Genomic DNA, 22,209 nt, shown 5'->3' with positions numbered 1-22,209 from the left:
TTCCCTCTCCATGGATTAATCCTCTCCCAGGATTGTCCTCAGGGAAACTGCCGGAGAGGTGGGCTACCTCAGCATTGAGGGACACACTCCATTGTACTGCCCATGCTCCAAGCTGGCATGACCAACACTGAGTCGGTTACTGAGGCCCAACAGACAATTTCTTGGTTTGGGCATGCACAAGCTGTACAGAATCGGAGAGTGCAATACTCCTGCCTCACCATCAACCTCCCCACCCCCAACCAGCCACCAAAACCCCGTCAATGCCCAAGACCAAATTAATGGCTTAATGGCTATTGGTTGTTCTTTGTATAGTGAGGCATCACCAAAATCTCCCAAAGAGTTGGTGCTCTCCCCTATAGTCATTTCTTTATATACTCACTAACAACTTACATTTATATGGCACCTTGAGTTTAGAAAAACATATCAAAGCATTGCAAAGTAGAGGTCTACTGCCAAATGGTCTTGTTACTGGGCTACAAAAACAGACATCTAAACTAATGACATCCAAACTAATCAAATCCCACTACAGTACTTGAGATTAAATTTAAGTTCAGCTAATTAGTTAAAACCTACTGATGAATACGAACACAAGAAATAAGAGCTGGTATTCCACCACCTACTCCATTTAATTAAGAATGATAGGCTTAGCTCCACGTTCCTGCCTACAAATCCCCGTAACTCCTGACTCTCTTGTCAATCAAAAAATGAAGTTGCCAATTTATTATAAAATCACATCATATTTGCTATTGACACTGTGGAGGGAAAGTTGTAGTCCTTACAGTCTCGCACATACATGGCTTCAGACCCCCAGCAATGTGTTTGACTCTTAACTCTGAAATGGCTGCGCAAGCCATTCCTTTGGACTCAAGGTACTGACTCAGTACATCTTCCCAAGCACCTGTAAATGTTGGAGAAAGTGAGGACTGCAGATACTGGAGATCAGAGTCGAAGAGTGGGATACTGGAAAAGCGCAGCTGGTCAGGCAGCATCCAAGGAGCAGGAGAATCGATGTTTCAAGCATGTGCTCTTCATCAGGAATGAGCCCTCATTCCTGTTGAAGAGCTGATGCTTGAAACGTTGACTCTGCTGCTCCTCGGATACTGCCTGACTGGCTGCGCTTTTCTAGCATCCCACTCTTCGATACATGTAAATGTTGGCCCGGCTAGTCCTGCTGATATTTCATGAACAAACACAAAAAGACACAAAGTCACAAAAAGGGATATCAGAGCTGTTGGCCAGAAGCTTGGACAAAGAGGTAGAATTTAAGGAGAATTTTATAGGGGAGGGAAAGTAAATGATGAATTGTAGAGATTAGGCAGCTGAAGCCATATCTTTCCAATAATGGACCAATGAAAACTGAGGATGTACAAGAAATCGGAATTGGAGGAATACAGGGACTTCAGAGATTTGTAGGTGTGAGAAAGGATAGCAAAAGACAAGGTTGGCTCATTAGCCTCTCACAATCAGACAGAGAGACAGCAGCAATGAGGAGACTGAAGAGTCACATTGTAATGCTGCTCAAAACTCTCTCATATCTTAACAGCAGCTGTGGTGTAAATGTATCACCCCTTTATTGACAAGAATCCATCCAATATTAATACTGGGGAGGGTTCAATGTAATTTTTAAAAAAAAAACCAAGATTGAGCACTTCATACTTACATCGGATTCAATTCGTTCCAAGGTGCTTTGAAATGCTCTCCTCTCGAAAGCTGTTTATTTTTGTTTTACTTCGAATTCTGACGCACCATATCATTTGGCAGCTATTTTGGGATAACATGTCAGTTCGAAACAAAACCTTTCCCAGTGATTGTAAGGTCCAGATGATTGAGATTGAGATTGTACAGTAGGTTTGCTCCATTGGCCACTTGAGGGAGGTGATGTGTTGGCACTGATTCTCAGCAGTGATGCCATTGCTGACTGTCAACCTCTAACTCAGATATGGAGAACTGACTGCAAAGGTAGCCATAGTGTGCACAGATCAAGTTTGCCCCTTTATATTACTTTAAAACAGCTCTTTGTTTAAAAGTTATCCAGAAGTGCATCCAACAAGAATCCAACAGTGCTCCTGTTCATCTGTTTATTATGCCTGTCCAACGAATTGCCGCATGATAAATCTGCAAGTTTCCTGACCCTTTAGTAGCTGAATTATTTTTCCATTTGTCTTCCTTAAGGTTTTTGTCCTCTTCCCCATGGACTGAAACTGATCTGAATGAGGCCCATCTGATCTGTACCCTGGTGTAAGAAGCTGCAGATTACTCCTTTCTGCTGAAATGAAGGAAGTTGCCCACAAAAAAACAATTAAGCAATTTGCATTGGAGTCGAAACTAAAATTGTTGTGGAGGCTCAGTGGGTAAAGTTGCAGTGTTCCCAGGGGCAGAAAGCAATGTAGATTAATGGTGATACATGTGGGACTTGTTATTGTGTTGGGTGCAATAGGGTTGGCAGGGGAGATTCTCACACACTGATATTGGCAAAAGGTGGAGAATGGAAGAGCAGTTAAGAGAATGATGGAATAGCTGAGACTTGAGATGGCAATGGGCAGAAACCACAAATCCATAAGAACATGAGAAACAGAAACAAGAGTAGACTATTCAACCCCTCCAGCCTGCTCAACCATTCAATAGGATCATGGCTAATCCAACATTCCTCATGTCCACTTTCCTGTCCTTTCCCTGTCATCCTTCATTCCCTGACTGATGAAGAATCTATCATTCTGAGTCTTAAATATACACAGGCAGGCTCTACTCTCTGTGGAAAGAAGTTCCAAAGACTTACAGTCCTCTAAGAGAAGACGTTCCTCCTTATGTCAGTCACAAATTGGTGCCCTTTTATTCCAAGATCATGCCTCTGGACCTAGACTCTCCATAAGGGGAAACATCCTCTTAGTATTTATCCTGTTTAGCCTCTGAAGAATCCCATATGTTTCAATGAGATCATCTTTCATTCTTCTAAACACCATAGCCCCAACCTAAATCATAGAATCCCTACAAACAGACCCTTCAGTCCATCAAGATCACACCAACCCTCTGAAGAGTAACCCATCCAAACCCATTCTCCGTCCCTATAACTTTATATTTACCCCTGACTAATGCACTTATCCAACACATTATGGGCAACTTGGCGCAGCCAATTCACCTAACCTGCACATTTTTGGACTGTGGGAGGAAACCCACACAGACACAGGCAGAATGTGCAAACTCCACGCAGACAGTTATCCAAGGCTGGAATTGAACCCAAATCCCTGACGATGTGAGGGAGCAGTACTAACCACTGAGCCACTGTGCCCCTGTTTAACCTTTGCTCATAAGACAATCCGGTAGGTAAAAGCAATGACTGCAGATGCTGGAAACCAGATTCTGGAATAGAGTGGTGCTGGGAAAGCACAGCAGTTCAGGCAGCATCCGAGGAGCAGTAAAATCGACGTTTCGGGCAAAAGCCCTTCTTCAGGAATGAAGGATCATAAGACAATCCTTCAATACTAGAGATCATGCTAGTGAACCTTCTCTGAACTATCTCCAATGAAATGTGCTTGATGATGAAAGTGGTTACATGATGGTGATCACTTCTGTCTGCCACTTTTTAATAAAGCTGAAATTCTGATTTAATGGACTTTCCAAATGTAGCTGATGGAGAAAATTAAGGAATCACTGTCCCAGATATTTTTAATTGTCCTTTGAAGTACAGTAGGGCAAGTCTGTAATTCTGATCAATAGGCAAGATTTAATCAACATTGATTGATGGGTTTGCAGAGTCTCACTTTATAATGTATTACAGTATGAAGAAATAGCTCATTCATTCTTTGACAAAGAAACTCTATGCAGAAATGCATCTCCCAAATTCCAGGCTTTCAAATGCTAAACATTTGTTTCCAATTTCAGAATGGAACGTGAACAATGATACATTCCATGCTTACCTTTATCCTTTTTTTATATAAGGGAACAGAATTTTCATTTTCATTTTCCAGATAGCCTTTGCTGAAGCATTGTCTGCTTTGTTGTGTGTGTGTGTGTGTGTGTGTGTGTGTGTGTGTGTGTGTGTGTGTGTGTGTGTGTGTGTGTGTGTGTGGACTCGGGTTCAATGTGATGAGAAAACGCCAGGAGCATTCATCATCCAGGCAGTGAAAATGAAAGAGATTTAATACTGTAAAATGTGCTAATCTCTAACAACAACACACAAAGACATCCATAACCTTTCCACTCTGCTTCACCACTAGAAGACGCACTGGGGGTAAGTTCCTTTCACTATCTGAACTGGGTGAATCATGACATTGTAATCTACATTTATATAATGCCCATAATTTGCAAAACATCTCGTGTGGGTAATGTAAAGAAAGGTTGATGCTGAGCTGTATAAGGACATAATCAGATAGTGTGACCAAAGGCATAGCCAACAGAATTAGTTTGAATGACCATTTTAAAGAAGGAGGCTGGAATTTAATGAAGAAGTCCTGACATCTGACACCAAAGCTGACAGCATCCCTCATTGCCTGCCCCCCTCATCACTCTCTGGAGGCCTGAGGGAATCAAGTCCTTCATTAGCGACTCCAACTGGGGATGTTTCATGCTGCTCTTTCCCCAGTTAGGTAGGAAATGCTAACAAAAACCCTACTGAGAGAGCTCCCGACTGAGTAGCGACCAGGAGCTCTACCAATAAGACCACTCTGGGCAGCAATAACTGCTTCCAGGCCTTCAGTAGATTGTGCTTAATGGCTTCCAAGCAGAGCAAGATCCCATCTGTGGCTGCTAATATGTCAGGATGAGGCCATGTGAGTGGGTATGGGGAAATGGCAGAAAAGTGGAGTTGAGGATCATCAGAAGAGCCATGATCTCATTGAATGGCAGAGCAGACTCAATGGACAGAATGGCCGAGTTCTGCTCCTTAGGTTTTATAACTGCTATCCAGGTCAGAAGGCAGCAGACAAGGTTTGCTGCCCCATCATCCAGGGTTGGGGATGATCAGGGGCAATGGGGTCCTAATCTTACAGATTCCTGACCGATCACACACTCTTCCCCCACCTCCAGAAAGGAGGCGTGATTTGAGGAGGTGGGGTGGTTGGTAAGGGTATGAGGCAATTAGGTTCTACTCAAAGTGTCAGAGAGGTTTAGGGAGGGAACTCCTGACAGCTGTAGGTGATGGAGTGATCAAAACTGGGGGCAGTGAACAAGATTGGAACTGGAGGAGGATAGATCATGCCAAGATTTGTACAACTGGTGGGGTTTCCAAGGATAGGGATGAACAAGGTTGTGGAAGGAACTGAAACAAAACACAAACTCATCGTATAATTCTTTCCATGTACAATATGTCTGAAAGAAAGGTGAGCTTAAATCACTCAAAATTAACTGGGATGAAAATCTTCGATAAACGTGAAACCACGAAGACTCCACTTCAACCATGTTGAACACCACCCTATATCATTGACACTTCAATAGCTGCGGTAAGACAGGAGTCAATTATGATAAAGGTTAATGTGTAAAATTGTGATCGGGTCTCACCATTGTTGTGATATATTATTGAAAGTCTCAATGATTCTCCCACCACCTTATACTGAAATCTCAATATTTTGGAAATATTTTCCACTTCCTTGAATTCAATTATACGTAAAGATTCATAGATACCATAAAATCCCTACAGTGTGGATTCAGGCTATTTGGCCCATTAAGTACAGACAGACCATCCAAAGAGCATCCCACCCAGATAGCCCCCGCCCCCCCCCCACTCTATCTCTATAATCCTGCATTTCCCAAGACTAACCCACCTAGCCTGCACATCCAGGACCACTATGGGCAATTTAGCATGGCTAATCCACCTAACCTGCATATTTTTGCACTCTGCGAGGAACCTGGAGCACCTGCAGGAAACCCATGCAGACACAGGGAAAATGTGCAAACTCCACACAGATGGTCACCTGAGGCTGGTACCGAACCCAGATGCCTGGTGCCTGTGAGGCAGCAATGCTAATCACTGAGCCACCGTACTGCTCCTGACTTGCATTCAAACAACTGAAAATTCACAATGACTGGGCATGAATACTAGTGGGATAGCCTGAGAAATAATGAAGATTTTCCTCACTGGGATAGAATATCAAGTACTGCAATACAACTATGCTTCTAGCATTGACTGCCAAGACAAATGAGGCTTCAGTTCCAGTATGGTTGAGGTGAAAGAGGTCAGTTTTACTTCTGCATGTTCTCCTGGGTTGGATGTAGCAGACCAGAGACATCAGCCTGGTTCTGCAATGTTTCCGGGTAAATACAGGACCTGTCATCTGTTGCCAGGTGAGCTGGGGAGCAGAGAGTGGGGCAAGTGGGGAAAAACAAGGGCACAGAGGGTGGAAGGGGTCTTGATCCTCTTTGCCAGTCTACCTGATGAAATACAGTGATGACTGGGAGAGGATGCCATTGAAATAGAATTAGGAATTTATTTATTACTTTTCTGCTTCAGACTGGTTACCTGAATGGACACCTCGAGGGTCAACTCTCACCTAAACCTTTAGACTGAGCTCAGGGTGGAGAGTGACACAAGACGTGCTGTAGCCTAGATTTAAACAAAATCAGAGTTACTCCATCTCCCCCATTAACCTATAAAGAAATAAATTGACATCTTCTACCTTTGTGTTTCCTCCTCTCTTCCCAGAAGAAATCAGAATTGGAATTGACTGGTTCTGATCTGAAAAGGGAGCTCCTGAAGCACGTACACACTTCCAGGATGTCTCCCCTGAGGACCTGCATTTGGCTAATTTGAGTAGCTGGACAGTTGCTTCCCACAGACACCCCAGAGCCCTTTTGGCCTGGAGGTCAGAAAGTGACATATTAAATGAGGCCTGACTCATAAAACCAGCCCTTGGGATAGACAATATTTCTCAAAATCCCTCAACTTCCCCAGTTGTTGTTTAGATCAATTAAAAATAATGAGTGAAATAATGGCTGGTGGAGCAAAGAATATCAATTGAAGGTTCTTGGTGTTCAGATGTTAGAATGCCAAGGCCCAGCATCCTGATTAGGAGAAAAGGAGGACTGCAGATGCTGGAGATCAGAGTCGAAGAATGTGGTGTTGGAAAAGCACAGCAGGTCAGACAGCATCTGAGGAGCAGGAGAGTCGACATTTCGAGCATAAGCTCTTCATCAGGAATGAGTGATGAAGAGTTTATGCTCGAAATGTCGATTCTCCTGCTCCATGGATGCTGTCTGACCAACTGTGCTTTTCCAGCACCACTCTCTTTGACTAGCCTCCTGATTGTCTTGTATAAGCAAGGTAGCAGAAACCCATCAGCAACACGTAGAGTACTGATAGAGGAATAATACTGCAAGATGTGAACTTATCTTTTAACTCCTTTGAAGCAAAACAAAACTTATAAATGAAATCATTAGCCATGGCCCATGAGGTACATTTAAGTGATTTTTTTTGACCCAGCTACATCCTGTGGTGAGAACCAGGGGTTCAGCTTTGTTTCGTGTCACATAAACGCTGATCATTGACTTATTGCCGGTGTTTCCTGAGGTATTTCAAGCAGCAGAGCTCACTGTTGGGAAATCTGACTGTGCTCACTTTCTTTAAATCCTTTGACATAGTTACTTCCAAAACACCACAAAATTGAAAGCTGTCAGCATACACAGTGGGAGGAAGACCCCAGCAGGATCAAAGTCATTACAGCTTCTCCAGCAATGATACAGCATCAGTCAGTAGGTGATGTGTCTGCCCAGACGTGGATTAGCTGCAGTATCTGATATCTGCGTACACACTGAGAGTTAGGTGCCAATTGTTAGGGGTGAATAAGATACACACAAAAAAAATGTCTTGTTTAATTAAAAATTGCAATTCATTTCTCAAAAACTATTTATGAGTTAAAGCGGCATAATGTGAAATGAACCGTTTTATTAATAACCTTTACATAGCATAGCGAGCGTTATCCAAGTGATTAAATTTGACAACGTCAGAGATAACTTTTAAAATGAGATGTTGAATTAGAATACATGTTAACATAATGTGATGAAATAAGATGAGAGTTAATATATTGAACATCACCAACTGAAAGTCATGTACAGTCTTGAGTTGGAAATATATGTCAATATTGCTTTCTTGTCACCGGATCATGATCATGGAATTTCCTATTTTGGAAATGTCCACATCATACCTGGGCTGCAAAGGTTCACGTAGGCAGTTTGCCACCATCTCCTCAATTGCAATTGTAGATGGTGCATCTACTATTCCAACAGTGCTAATGCCCCGAGAACGAAGAAGAAAAAGGACTGTTGTGGGCAACAGGGAAAGAATTGGTTCTTCCACTCCACTTCCACAACTGTGATTGAACTGCAGAAAGGTGCCAGTTATGAGGAAATTCAATGTCCCCAGATTTGAACATTATGCAAATATATATCTCACTATTCAGTTCTTTAACTTTCCAATGTGCAAATGTGATGAACCCTTTTTGCGACAGATATTTATTTTGTGTGCTGAAGAAGCCAACATTCTGTAAGGATATAACTTTCAGGGCATATTCATTTCTACATTTTACTGTTCCAAAATATTAGTCACATGCAACAATATCCAGAAATAGAGGTAAAGATAGTTACAAGGTCTCCAAAATTTCTGGCAGTACAGTTTAAGTTGTTCAGAAAAGAATATAAGAGAGGGAAAGGGAGAGAAGTAGACCCAATGTCAACATGCAGCTTTTGGGAGAGCAACTGTTGTAAGTGGGGAATCCAGTGAGACATCCAAGAATGGTTTGATATTGAGAATTCTAGAAAGGATGGAGGCGCAGAAAATTTGGCAAGTTATTAATAGCAAACACAGGTATTTGCTTGATAGCGGTAGTCCTTGAAAAGCTGGAGTTATGCCTGTGAGTGTGGGAATGTAACTCCCAGAATGCGGGAGAATGTATGCTCTGAAAGAAAAGTGACCAGCTAAAGCAAGCAGACATTGAGGCAGACCCATGACAAAGTGGCTCTTGAGAGAGAACTTCAAGGCCAGCTCAGCAAATATGAAGAATTGCGATCCCTTATGAAATTCAATGAGATTTAATGACTCACCATGCCATTAATATTTGAAAGAATTTGCTGAGGAATTGTGAGATCTGTCTTGGTCTCATTTGCCAAGGGATGTGGATTGTGGTTTGTTCGATCACTGTCAATAACCCATTGTTACCATCTGTTAATTCTGTGTGTTAGAATAGTGGTGGGACAAGCAGATGCACTGCTGATTTAATGTTGTGTAGTTAGATTTATTGATGTTTGTTCAAAAATGTGGAATTTTCTGACTTTATTCTCATTTTTTGTTCACTTAAAAAAATAAAAATCAGCACTTTCTCCAAAAATTGAAACATATATTTGACAATATGACCTGAAATCATAACAATGTTGACTGAATCTTTGTTGACCAATTTGTTTAAAATTTGCTGTAGTCTGTTAAACAATTTAACATGCTTCTAAAGTACCCGAGGAGTCATTCAAATCCAGCAATTCTTGAACTTATTCAGGAATGGAGATAATGGGAGAAATTGGCAAAGCCTGACTTCTGCTTTGAGAGAAATTGACATTTCAGAAAACTTTCAGAATACCAGAAAGGTGCACACATTTTTTCTTGTGATGTCAAAATGCACACTATCCTGTAGCTCATTATTGGGACAATAAGACTATTTTTCTATGCAACTGATCTAAACATCAATTCCATTTTCTCGGAAAGACATTTAACTAACAAAAAAAATTCTGAAAAGAAAGATATGTTGTTGAAGATTTCCAGCTTTACACTCACCAGAAAAACCACATGATTAGCAGCAAAGAATACTAATTAACACCTGGAATCTGCTAAGGCATTTGATACAATCATGCATGGTCTGATATGCCATTCCATTCCACTTTCCTCACTATACTCAGCACCTTCAGTGTTGATTCCCTCATTGGTCAACAAGCTATCTACCTTTGCCTTAATAATATCCTATGACCCTGCCACCGTCACCTTCTGGGGTAGGGAATCTCACAGATTTGTGGCCGTTTAAGAGAGAAAAATAATCTTTGCTTTGGAAGGGAGGCTTCATATTTGTGAACTCTGTCCCCATGTTCTAGTCTCTCCCATAAAGGCAACATCCTTCCTGTCATGTCCTCTTCGGATCTTTTGTGTTCCAATCAGTTCACCTGTCATTTTCCTAAAGCCCAATGGACACAGGACCAACTGTGCAACCTTCCATCAAAGAATAATTGCTTCATCAGTCATGCGAATTTTATCTGAACTTATTCCAATGCAATTTTGTCCTTTCTTAAATACTGAGACCAAAACCATTTGCAGTACCCCAGATGCAGTCTGACCACTAACCCATACAAGTGAAGCAAAGCCTCCCTACTTTTATAATCCATTCCATCTGCAATAAATGACAATATTAGATTTACCTTCTTAATCACTTGCTGTATCTGCACGCTAACATTTTGTGATTCATGTACAATGACACCCAGATCCTTCTGTACAACAGACTTCTGTAATTTTTCTCCATGTATTTTCGTTCTTGCCCCTGCCAAAGTTCACATTTTCCCACATTACACTCCACCGTCAAATCTTTTGCCTAAGGATTTGATCTATTGATCATTTTAAATTTAAAACTTTATTTAATCTGTTTATCTTTGCAGACATTTTTATGCCTTTTTCAAAACTTACTTTTCTACCTATCTTTGTATAATCAGTAAAAGCAAGAATACCAAACCTGAAATATCACAGGAGACATTTTAGATTAATCCTGTCATGGGAAACTGACAGAATCAGATCACTGAGTTGATTCACATCCACACCCAATTGCATGCCCTACTGAGATCAAAGGAATGTAAGATGGGTAAAGAAGAACATGAGAGTCCAATCTGAGTTGGCAGCTCTCTTTTCAATGTGTTAACTTCAAAATCTGCTCCTTTCTTACTGCGATTCTAGTGCAACATTTGGATATGTTTTATCAACAGCTAGAAAAGCTAGATTTCTAATGCATTTTACTGTCAAAAGTTGAAAAATGCTCTAAATTCATGTGCAAAACAATTCTGTAATTGAAGGATCAACATTTTTTCACGAGAGTACTGAGCCAAAAGAAAATCTCATTAGATATTGCAATGGTAAACTATGGCCGCAATGGCGCATAAATGTCAACAATTACAAGACAAATGTAAGCTGAGCCAAACATTTGATAATTGATTCCTACCTTCCTGGACAACTTGGAAAGGATTGTTGCTGTCCACAAATGTCACAGAAAATGTAATTTTCTCAGTCTGTAAAATGTCCTCATTCGTGTTAAGGTCAGTTACAGCCAGTCGAAACACTTCATCATCCTTCTTGGCAGTTTCATCAAAAATTGCCCCTGTTAAAGTAAAATGATGGTTATTGAAATACTTTGGCAAAATGTATGTTGCATTACAACATAACATATAACACTTGATCTCACACCTTGCCTTGTTGCTGACACTGGGCATATTTGTATCACAGGCTCTAGCAAAGGGGTGAAAGGGAAGTGTTATGTGTCTGAAAATCTAGATCTGGAAAACCTGACTGAAAAGGTCAGCTGTGCCACATTGGTGGCACCTTGCCAATGACCTCTTTGTTTTCATATTCATATGCCCCCCATTCCAATAACCTTAGCCTACCATCTTGCTAACCCTCCATGAGAGGTCTGCATTGGGGAACAGACAGTGAGCCACAAACCTGTCTGCATGCTCTGGTATTTGTAGAAGATCCAATAGCACTATTCAAAGTACAGCCAGACAGCACAACTAGTGAATATTTATTCCCCAACCAATGCGTCAATAATTTCATTGCAGTTTGCTGGATCTGACTGCACATGTTAATACGGTCATAAGTAATGGCTGTGACATATTTAATGATATCTATGGTTGTGAAAGAAAAGTAAGCTCCTTTTAATTCCTGCATTGTGCGCTAGTCATCCAATATTTCTAAACTTGTGAATCTGACCTGCCACAACAGCAACCATCAAGGTTTGTTGTCGATCATATATTATAGCTCATTACCATTCACGGGGACCACATTGAAAAACATTTTTCAGTACGTCCGAGGGGCTAAAGCACAATAGATGCTGAGGCAAATGATAACTATTAATGATCTGAAGCATCAGTCTGAGAAAAAATGATCACACATGCATTTAAATTTGAGCTAAGCCCGAGGAAGTAGTAATGAAGGTCAAATTTTTCTAATGGTTATGCAAAACTATAATAACAGTGAATTTCCTGCAGGTTCAATTAATGTGAGCCTATAATGGGACCATAAGAAGTATGTAAATGTTGTGCTGGAGCACAAGTCACATTTTCATTCTTTATGTGGCTACTATGCTCAGTTAAACCTCATAAGAAACTTTCAAAAGGGTAAGATGCTAGTTTGTGCAGACATGCAAGTATAATTTTTTTTGTTTAAATTGTAAATAATTAGCATGCATTCATTATCTTTCTTACACAGAGAGCTGCCGACCACAGTTAATATCTCCCCCTGTGGTTTGTCACCTTTACTGATAATTCGCATCTACTGGTCATCGATTGCAAGTCTTCAGATGAGAATGCAATGCTGTAACAGACTGATTACTTGGATGGCAAGATTGACATATGAAGAGAGAGTTCACACTATGTGTACTGGACTTTAGAAAAATAAGAGAGAATCTCATAGAAACCCCTATATAATTCTAACAGGACTAGACAAGGTAAAAGCAGGAAGGATGGTCCCGATGACTGGGGAATCCTGAACAAGGAATCACAGTTGAAGGATCTGGAGTAGGCCATTTAGGACTGAGATGAGGAGACGTTTCTTCACTCAGAGAATGGCGAGCTTGTGGAATTCTCTGACGTAGAAAGCGATTGAGGCCAAAATATTGAATGCTTTCAAGAAGGCATCAGTTACAGTTCTTAGGGTTAAAGGGATCAAAGGGCATGGAAAGAAAACAGGAACAGGGTCCAGAGTTGGATGATCAGCCATGATCCTATTGAATGGAGGAACAGGCACAAGGACTATAGCCTACTCTTTTCTATATACCTGTTCAAAGTCTCTCAAGATCTTTTCTTTCAATTAATCTGCTCTTGGCCTTCTAAACTTCTCCAAGCTTAGCCTATCCAACATATCCTCATAAGACATCCCATCCATTCCTGAATGAGCCGAGTAAACCTCCTCTGAACGATTACATTCTTCTGCAAACAATGACTTAAAATCACCCAGATCTCATACACTCCCCTTGGCAAGGTTAAGGAAAGGAGGACAGTGTTGTTGCTCACCTCATCCTCCCCGACATTCTTATACAAATCTCACTCTGAGTAAAATACAGTCGTGTTGGGTGGATTTTCAGGTTCACTCTGTGGGAGTTAAATGTCTCCCAGATGGAGTACAGCAAACTGAACCTGATACATAAGGCTTTGCATGTCTTCTGGAGCCCATCATAACTGAGATGTTCTCCGAAGGGTCGGTGTGGACTCGATGGGCTGAATGACATGCTTCCTCACTGCAGGGATTCTACAATGACAAGGTGATGTCAGTGAACAAAGCTAATTAAGGAGTAGATTGAGATGAGTTATTTGGTTCTGAAGGTGAGGTGGAGGCTGATTTGTATAGATTTGAAGAGACATGCAGTGTCCTTGTGTTTTGTTTTGTCTTTTTCCTGTATTGTGAATAAGCCTGAGTCAAGTTGTATAAATTTGTAGATATGACTTTTGTTTGGATACGGGCTGAAAATGTGTTGCTGGAAAAGCGCAGCAGGTCAGGCAGCATCCAAGGAACAGGAGATTCGACGTTTCGGGCATAAGCCCTTCTTCATTCCTGACCGAATCTCCTGTTCCTTGGATGCTGCCTGACCTGCTGTGCTTTTCCAGCAACACATTTTCAGCTCTGATCTCCAGCATCTGCAGACCTCACTTTCTCCTCTTTGTTTGGATACATTTGACAAACTTAAAGAATTAATTGAGTCAAAAATAACTTCTGTCTTCATGAACAGTATTATTCATCTATAACTAAAAGCGCAACAACAAAAATCCATGTGGCTCCTTTTTGCTATTTGGGGAGGGTGGGTAAGTGGTAGAAGGGGTCATTGTCAGAAACATCCTCTGCTTTGACAATTGTGATAATGCCATGATGGGAGAGGAGAGATTTATCCTCTCCAAAGATGTTACTCCTCCAGAAGGCCTCCCTACGTTTTGAGTAAAAATTTCAACACAGAATCGCACAACTTGGAAACAGACCCTTCGGTCCAAACATTTGAAACTTGACTATTACAAAGAAATTATTAAAAATCTAAAGAACTGAGGATGCTGTAAATCAGAAACAAAAACAGAGATTGCTGGAAAAGTTCAGTAGGTCTGGCAGCATCTGTGAAAAGAAATCAGAGTTAACGTTTTGGGTCGGGTGACCCTTCCTCAGAAGTGGGGAAGTTCTGAGTTCTGAGGAAGGGTCAGTCGAACTGAAACATTAACTCTGATTTCTCTCCCCAGATGCTGCCAGACCTGCTGAGCTTTTCCAGCAATCTCTATTTTTATTTCAGAAGAAATGATCATCTGGTTAAAGTCACATTGATTTTTCTGAGAACATACTATGTACAATATAATTGCCATGGTTCTTAAGTTAGTGTAGTCATCAAACCTACAAGCGAAATGCTGCATTAGATATGGCACAATGTCCCGCTGTCACGAAAGATGCTAAACAAATCCAAGTGTTTTTCTCTCTCTCATAACTTCATGAAGGGGAGAGACTTGATTCACACATCAAACATTTTAAAGGCTCCATTGCATAATCAATTTGCATTTAATGTGTGTGAAAACTGGGAAAATACATCATTTACTGCTATTGGAAATTCTGATTGAAACAACTGGAGTTTCAGGCCACTCATTGATCACATCCATAGTCATTGGTTTTGAGATTCATATCATTAGTCAGTTGAAAGAGTTCAGTCGGGAGTGAGTAAACAGAGCTCTATGACCTGATTACTGAGCTGCACACATCAGGAAGTTCCCAAGATTTGCCCTGTACTTCAAGTGGGCTCATATTTATACATTTGTACAAACAGTAACAACTGTATAGAGGATTTCCTCAGGAGGATAAAGGACTTGTGCCTTCCACCAAACAGTTTGTGAATGAAGCTAACTTCTCTTTATTAAGAATCCAATGAAGTAGGGAAGTTCTACACCCTGTTAGACTCATGCTGTTGGTATTTAAACCAACTGCTGCTTTTGGTTCCTGTAACTGGGACTGTGTTCCTTTGTAGCAAAGTTCCTCTCGAGAAACCCATGTACGGAATCTACACTCAGGCTTTAACACAATACAAAGGGAGAATTTTGGATGGAAACAGCAGTGTCCCTTGAATTGTTAATTGAGCTGACAAACGGTAAAGATTTGCTTGTGTCTTTAAAAAAAGCTAAATAAAACATAATTACTGTTGTGTAAATATGAACAACTGATTGATTTTAGAGATTGTATGAATAACATTTGTAAGAAAAATATCGCTCTTTTACGGAAAAGAATTATTGCAGTTCACTTTATTTTAAATCTGTCATTATATTACTGTGTTACTTTTTAAATCATTGTCTTTATTTCTTGTTTCTCAGACTTGGCTCATTAGGCAGTGGTCTTACATCTGAATTTGAAGATCGTGGACTCAAGTCTCATTCCAGAGAATTGAACGTGTTCTGAAGAAACAATTCAGTACCATACTAAGGGAGTTCCTACATCCGGTATATCATAAACTCCCAGTCAATACTTTACACATTTAAGACTGTACAGTAGTGGGCAAGAACATAGAACATAGAACATAGAAAGATACAGCGCAGTACAGGCCCTTCGGCCCTCGATGTTGCTCCGACCGAATCCTACCTAACCTATACTAGCCCAATAACTTCCAAATGCCTATCCAATGCCCGCTTAAATGACCATAAAGAAGGAGAGTTCACCACTGCTACTGGCAGGGCATTCCATGAACTCACAACCCGCTGTGTAAAGAATCTACCCCTAACATCTGTCCTATACCTACTACCCCTTAATTTAAAGCTGTGTCCCCTGGTAACACCTAACTCCATTAGCGGTAAAAGGTTCTCAGTGTCGACCCTATCTAAACCCCTAATCATCTTATACACCTCTATCAAATCTCCCCTAACCCTTCTCTTCTCCAATGAGAACAGCCCCAAGTGCCTCAGCCTTTCCTCATAAGATTTTCCTACCATTCCAGGCAACATCCTGGTAAACCTCCTCTGCACTCGTTCCAATGCCTCCACATCCTTCCTATAGTATGGCGACCAAAACTGCACACAATACTCCAGATGAGGCCGCACCAGAGTCTTATACAGTTGCAACATGACCTCAGGACTCCGGAACTCAATTCCTCTACCAATAAAGCCCAGTACACCATATGCCTTCCTCACAGCACTATTTACCTGGGTGGCAACTTTCAGAGATCTGTGTACATGGACACCAAGATCCCTCTGCTCATCCACACTACCAAGTAGCCTACCATTAGCCCAGTAATCCATCTTCTTGTTACTCCTACCAAAGTGAATGACTTCACACTTAGCTACATTGAATTCCATTTGCCACATTTCTGCCCAGCTCTGCAACTTATCTATATCCCGCTGTAACCTACCACTTCCTTCCACACTATCCACAACTCCACCGACTTTTGTGTCATCCGCAAACTTGCTTACCCAGCTTTCAAGCCCTTCCTCTAGATCATTTATAAAGATAACAAAAAGCAATGGTCCCAAAACAGATCCTTGTGGTACACCGCTAGTAACTGCACTCCAAGATGAACATAGTCCATCAACTACTACCCTCTGTCTCCTTCCAGCCAGCCAATTCCTAATCCAAACCTCTAATGTATCCTCAATGCCATACCTCCGTAGTTTTAGCATTAGCCTACCATGGGGAACCTTATCGAACGCCTTACTAAAATCCATATACACAACATCTACTGCTTTACCCTCGTCCACTTCCTTAGTCACCTTAATGGTCACCTGTGAGTCACCTGATTTCTGTCATGGATTAAAAATCATTCCCTTGTCTCAAGTAAGAACAAAAGGAAACTTCCAGGTGAACAGTGTATCAATGTCCTTGCCTGAAACAAATTCAAACGGCTATTATCAAAGTGAATGGATCTTTCAATGTGCAGCACAGTGGCTCAGTGGTTAGCAACTGCTGCATCACAGTGCCAGGGACCTGGGGTTCAATTCCAGCCTTGGGTGACTGTCTGTGTGGAGTTTGCACATTCTGCATGTGTTTCCTCTGGGTGCTCCAGTTCCCTTCCAAAGATGTTAGGTGGATTGGCCATTCTAAATTGCCCATAGTTTCCAGGAATGATTGGCTGTGGGAAATGCAGGGTTGCAGAAATAGGGGTGAGGGTGGACCTGCTCTTTAAGAGGGTTGGTGTGAACTGAATGGCCTGCTTCTACACTGTGGGGATTCCAAATGCAAAAACTCTGGTTATCTCAAGTTGTGAAACTCATGAAATAGAATGTGTAATTGACCTGACAACTCACCTTATTTGGAAAAGGACTTTGGACTTTTAAACAGCTTTTTCTAACTACTTTGAAAATAACATAACCTGCCTATGAAGTAAAAGTTCCACTGAAAGTCTTCAATCCATTAGACATCTTAACAGCCAAGTCAATGAACAGCAACACCATCAGAGTGGGAGAGGGATTCTCTGGTCCAGATGTTTGGTCACCTGTGAAAAAAACCTTTTGAAATTTGACTACAGAAAACCTCAGAGGTTACTGAGAATCTTTCATTTTACCACATCACCTTGAAATCATTATTTTTTACTGAAGGCATTATAACTTGTCACAAAAGAGATTGAAATAACTAAAATTGCAGTTGTATTGTTTTACCTTTACCTATCTGTAAACTATATTTGTGAAAGTGGCTTTGACCCCAGCTGGATATGTCTGATGTAGCAACGTTTGTTTTAGTTCCCGTAACATAAGAAATGAATGTGGGTTAGGAGATATTGAAAGATTCAACAGATATTTATTGAAGTCCGATAGACGCGATTATCATACTTCAATGTTGGGGCAAATATCAAGATAGGTGTAGCAGGTAGTCAGGAAGGCTAATGGAATGTTGGCCCTTATTTCAGTGGGATTGAGTATGAGTTTCGAGACATCTTACTGCAATGTACAAGGTGCAGGGAGACCATATCTGAAGGACTATGAGAGCTTTACCTTCCCCCTTATTTAAGGAAAGACATTATTTCATTGGAAGCAATTCAGAGAAGGTTCCCCGGATAAGCCTCGGTGCAGAGGGATTGTCTTATGAGCAAACAGGTTAGGATTTACTGGAATTTAAAAGCATGAGTGTAATCTCTTAAGGGGCTTGACAGGTTAAATGCTGACATGATGTTTCCTGTCATGGGAGAGTCTTAGACCAGAGGGTGTAATCTCAGAATTAAGGGGTGCCAATTTAAAACTGTAATGAGAAGCAATTTCTTCTCTCAGAGGGTTGTAAGTCTTTGGAACTTCCTGCCGCTGTGGAGCAGAGCCCTTATGTAAGGCTGAGATAAGGGTTAAAAGGAAAGTGCTGTGAGGAATGTGAGATCAGCCATGATGCTATTGATTGGTGTAGCAGCTTTGAGGGGCCAAATGGCCAACTCCTGTTCCTATTTCTTATGGTCTATAGTCATTCATTTGAAAAGAGTAGCATGATTCCACCAAGGTATCATGCTTCAAATGGCCCCAGTTAGGATGGAGTCTGAGAATTCTTTTCCGTTTAATTGCAAACTATAATATAGTGATGATATCACGAGTCTATCTCTACAAGGCATACTGCATACTGTCTGTGAGACACAGCACAACAGTGTATAAACTTTGTACACCCCAGTCCAACACTGTTATCTCCACATCACAACAGTGTATGTGAGAGAAATGAGTGAATGAGGCATCACATTGGTGGGATATCCAAACTGGTGGTAATACTTTAAAACTCATAAAAAGCTTGCGGCTGGGACATTTTAACACAGGGCACTCATTCTGGGGTTCACACTTTTTTGATTCTAACATTACTGATCAGTAGCATTGAAAAAGAGCAACCAAATTCTGTACGTAGTAAAGTGATACATGATTAGCTATGCTATCTTTCAAAGTAAACATTCAACCATTGCCTGATCCTCTTACTCAATTTAATGTGAAAGATCCCAACTCCAAGGACATTTGAAGAAGAAATTTGTTCTGATCAATATTTATCCCTCAACAAACCACAAAATTTATCTATTCATTATGTGGGAGCTTACAATGCACAAATTGGTCACAAATTTCCTGTTTGACACAATGACTATACTTCAGAAAGCAATTCACATTGGAGGTTGCCAAGAATTTTGGATATCCCAGGAAGGGGAATGCAGCAGCAATGCTGTCTCACTACATTGATCACCTTCACTTTCTCTGCAGTAAATGTCAAGGAGGAGAAAATGAGGACTGCAGATGACTTCCTGATGAAGGGCTTATGCTCAAAATGCTGATTCTCCTGCTCCTTGGACGCTACCTGACTGCTTATGCTTTTCCACCACCACACTCTTTGACAGTAAATGTCAAGGAGTCAGGCATGGGCTGGTAAAGCTTGAGATAAGGCAGGAAGCGGATACTGATTAGGAATGATCAGCCATGATCACATTGAATGGCGGTGCAGGCTAGAAGGGCTGAATGGCCTACTCCTGCACCTATTGTCTATTGAATATTGTACGGCGTTATATGCCCGAATCGCAGGACAATGCACTAATGGGTAACATTGGGTTCAATGATAGATGTGTTAATTAAGCACATTGCTTTGTCCTGGATGGCATCCAAATTCTTGAGTGGCCTTGTCACTGAGCTTATTTAGCCAAGTGTTGATGGAGTAAGGTGGGTGAAGGCATCAACGTTGGCCTGTTGAATCTGCAGCTGAATGCTTTATCATTTTTCTCAGTATTTAGCTTAAAATGGTGACAGGAGCAGAATTGAGGTAAGGGTAAGCGTGAGAGGAGTGGGGTAGCAGCAGAGCAGAGGAAATGGAAAATATCTGCCTCACCATGGATTGAATAACAGAATCCCTACAGTCCAGATAGTGGCCATTGGGCCCACTGTGTCCACCCTGACCCGCTGAACAGCATCCCACCAACTCCCCACCAACCCAGCCTATCCCCATAACACACATCATTGCTGCACATCTTTGTGAACCCTCTGAGGGACAGACTGCCCACTCAATTACCACTGATTGGGCAACCCAATTACCATTGCTGACACGGCAATTATGAGGGATGTTGTTACCTCAGCAACGGCAGAGCGCAGTGTAGGCTTCCGCTTCCACGGAGAAACCCGCCTGATGGGATTTACTGTGGAAGATATAGATTGTAGGGAAGTAGATGGTGACATCTTGCAAAATGTCCAGATTACAGAGAAGGAAGTGCTGGATGTCTTGAAATGGTTAGAGGTGGATCAGGTGTACCCGAGAACTCTATGGGAAGCTAGAGAAGCGATTACTGGGTCTCTTGCTGAGATAGTTGTATCATCGATAGTCACAGATGACGTGCCGGAAGACTGGAGGTTGACAAACGTGGTGCCACTGTTTAAGAAGGGCGGTAAAGACAAGCCAGGGAACTATAGACCGGTGAGCCTGAGGGACAGGATGTACATGTATTTGGAAAGGCAAAGACTGATTCAGGATAGTCAACATGGCTTTGTGCGTGGGAAATCATGTCTCACAAACTTGATTGAGTTTTTTGAAGAAGTAACAAAGAAGATTGATGAGGGCAGAGCAGTAGATGTGATCCATATGGACTTCAGTAAGGCATTCGACAAGGTTCCCCATGGGAGGCTGATTAGCAAGGTTAGATCTTACAGAATACAGGGACAACTAGCCATTTGGATACAGAACTGGCTCAGAGGTGGAAGACAGAGGGTGGTGGTGGAGGTTGTTTTTCAGACTGGAGGCCTGTGATCAATGGAGTGCCACAAGGATTGGTGCTCTACTTTTTGTCATTTACATAAATGATTTGGATGTGAGCATCAGAGGTACAGTTAGTAAGTTTGCAGGTGACACCAAAATTGGAGGTGCAGTGGACAGTGAAGAGGGTTATCTCAGATTACAACAGGACCTTGACCGGATGGACCAATGGGCTGAGAAGTGGCAGATGGAGTTTAATTCAGATAAATGTGAAGTGCTTCTTTTTTGGGAAAGCAAATCTTATCAGGACTTATACACTTAGTGGTGCAGTCCGAGGGAGTGTTGCTGAACAAAGAGACCTTGGAGTGCAGGTTCATAGCTCCTTGAAAGTGAAGTCGCAGGTAAATAGGATCATGAAGAAGGCGTTTAGAATGCTATCCTTTATTGGTCAGAGTATTGAGTACAGGAGTTGGGAGGTCATGTTGCGGCTGTACAGGACATTGGTTAGCCAACTGTTGGAATATTGTGTGTAATTCTGGTCTCCATCCTATCAGAAAGATGTTGTGAAACTTGAAGGGGATCAGAAAAGATTTGCAAGGATGTTGCCAGGGTTGGAGGATCTGAGCTACAGAGAGAGGCTGGGGCTGTTTTCCCTGGAGCGTCGGAGGCTGAGGGGTGACGTTATACAGGTTTACAAAATTATGAGGGGCATGGATAGGATAAATAGCCAAAGCCTTATCCCTGGGGTCTTTTTCCTGAGCCCAGAACTAGAGGGCATAAGTTTAGGGTGAGAGGGGAAAGATATAAAAGAGACCTAAGGGGCAACTTTTTCACGCAGAGGGTGGTATGTGTATGGAATGAGCTGCCAGAGGATGTGGTGGAGGCTGGCACAATTGCAACATTTAAGAGGCATTTGGATGAGTATATGAATAGGAAGGGTTTGGAGGGATATGGGCCGGGTGCTGGCAGGTGGGGCTAGTTTAGTTTGGGATATCTGGTCGGCACGGACAGGTTGGACCGAAGGGTCTGTTTCCATGCTGTACATCTCTATGACTCTATGACTCTATCTCGGAGCCAGAGATGCTCCATGCATGAAGGATGGGGGAGGCGGGGGTGATCGTGGGGAGGGTGCTTGCCTCAGGAAAAGCCTCAGCTGCCATCCTGAAACAAAACCAAAAACATTGTCTCCTTCCATCCTGAGGGAACTTCCCTCAGAAAACTAAATGTGGACCTTGAAGGGTGCCCTCCATGTTGTTGAGATGCCTTAGAGGTACCTGACCTGCATCAGAAGTGGCCATCTCTCCTGGTAGAGTTGCCATGGTCCTTCAGGCACTAGCTTCTCGCTTGGCAAGTCAAAGTGTCCT

At 41.8% G+C, this 22,209-nt stretch overlaps 1 protein-coding gene across 1 annotated transcript in view; it reads right to left on the bottom strand.

The window, feature by feature from the left end:
- Nucleotides 1–22,209, bottom strand: part of grid2 (glutamate receptor, ionotropic, delta 2) — a 982,254-nt gene that overhangs the window by 804,130 nt on the left and 155,915 nt on the right. Inside the window, exon 2 of the mRNA XM_060851484.1 lies at nt 11,169–11,324. Coding sequence (XP_060707467.1) covers nt 11,169–11,324 — 156 coding nt within the window. The remainder of the gene's footprint in view (nt 1–11,168; nt 11,325–22,209) is intronic.

This window comes from Hemiscyllium ocellatum, chromosome 36, assembly GCF_020745735.1.
Source record: "Hemiscyllium ocellatum isolate sHemOce1 chromosome 36, sHemOce1.pat.X.cur, whole genome shotgun sequence".
NCBI classification, from domain to species: Eukaryota; Metazoa; Chordata; class Chondrichthyes; order Orectolobiformes; family Hemiscylliidae; genus Hemiscyllium; species Hemiscyllium ocellatum.
The sequence above is the reverse complement of the archived record's forward strand: the minus strand, read 5'-3'. Positions and strand labels throughout refer to the sequence as shown.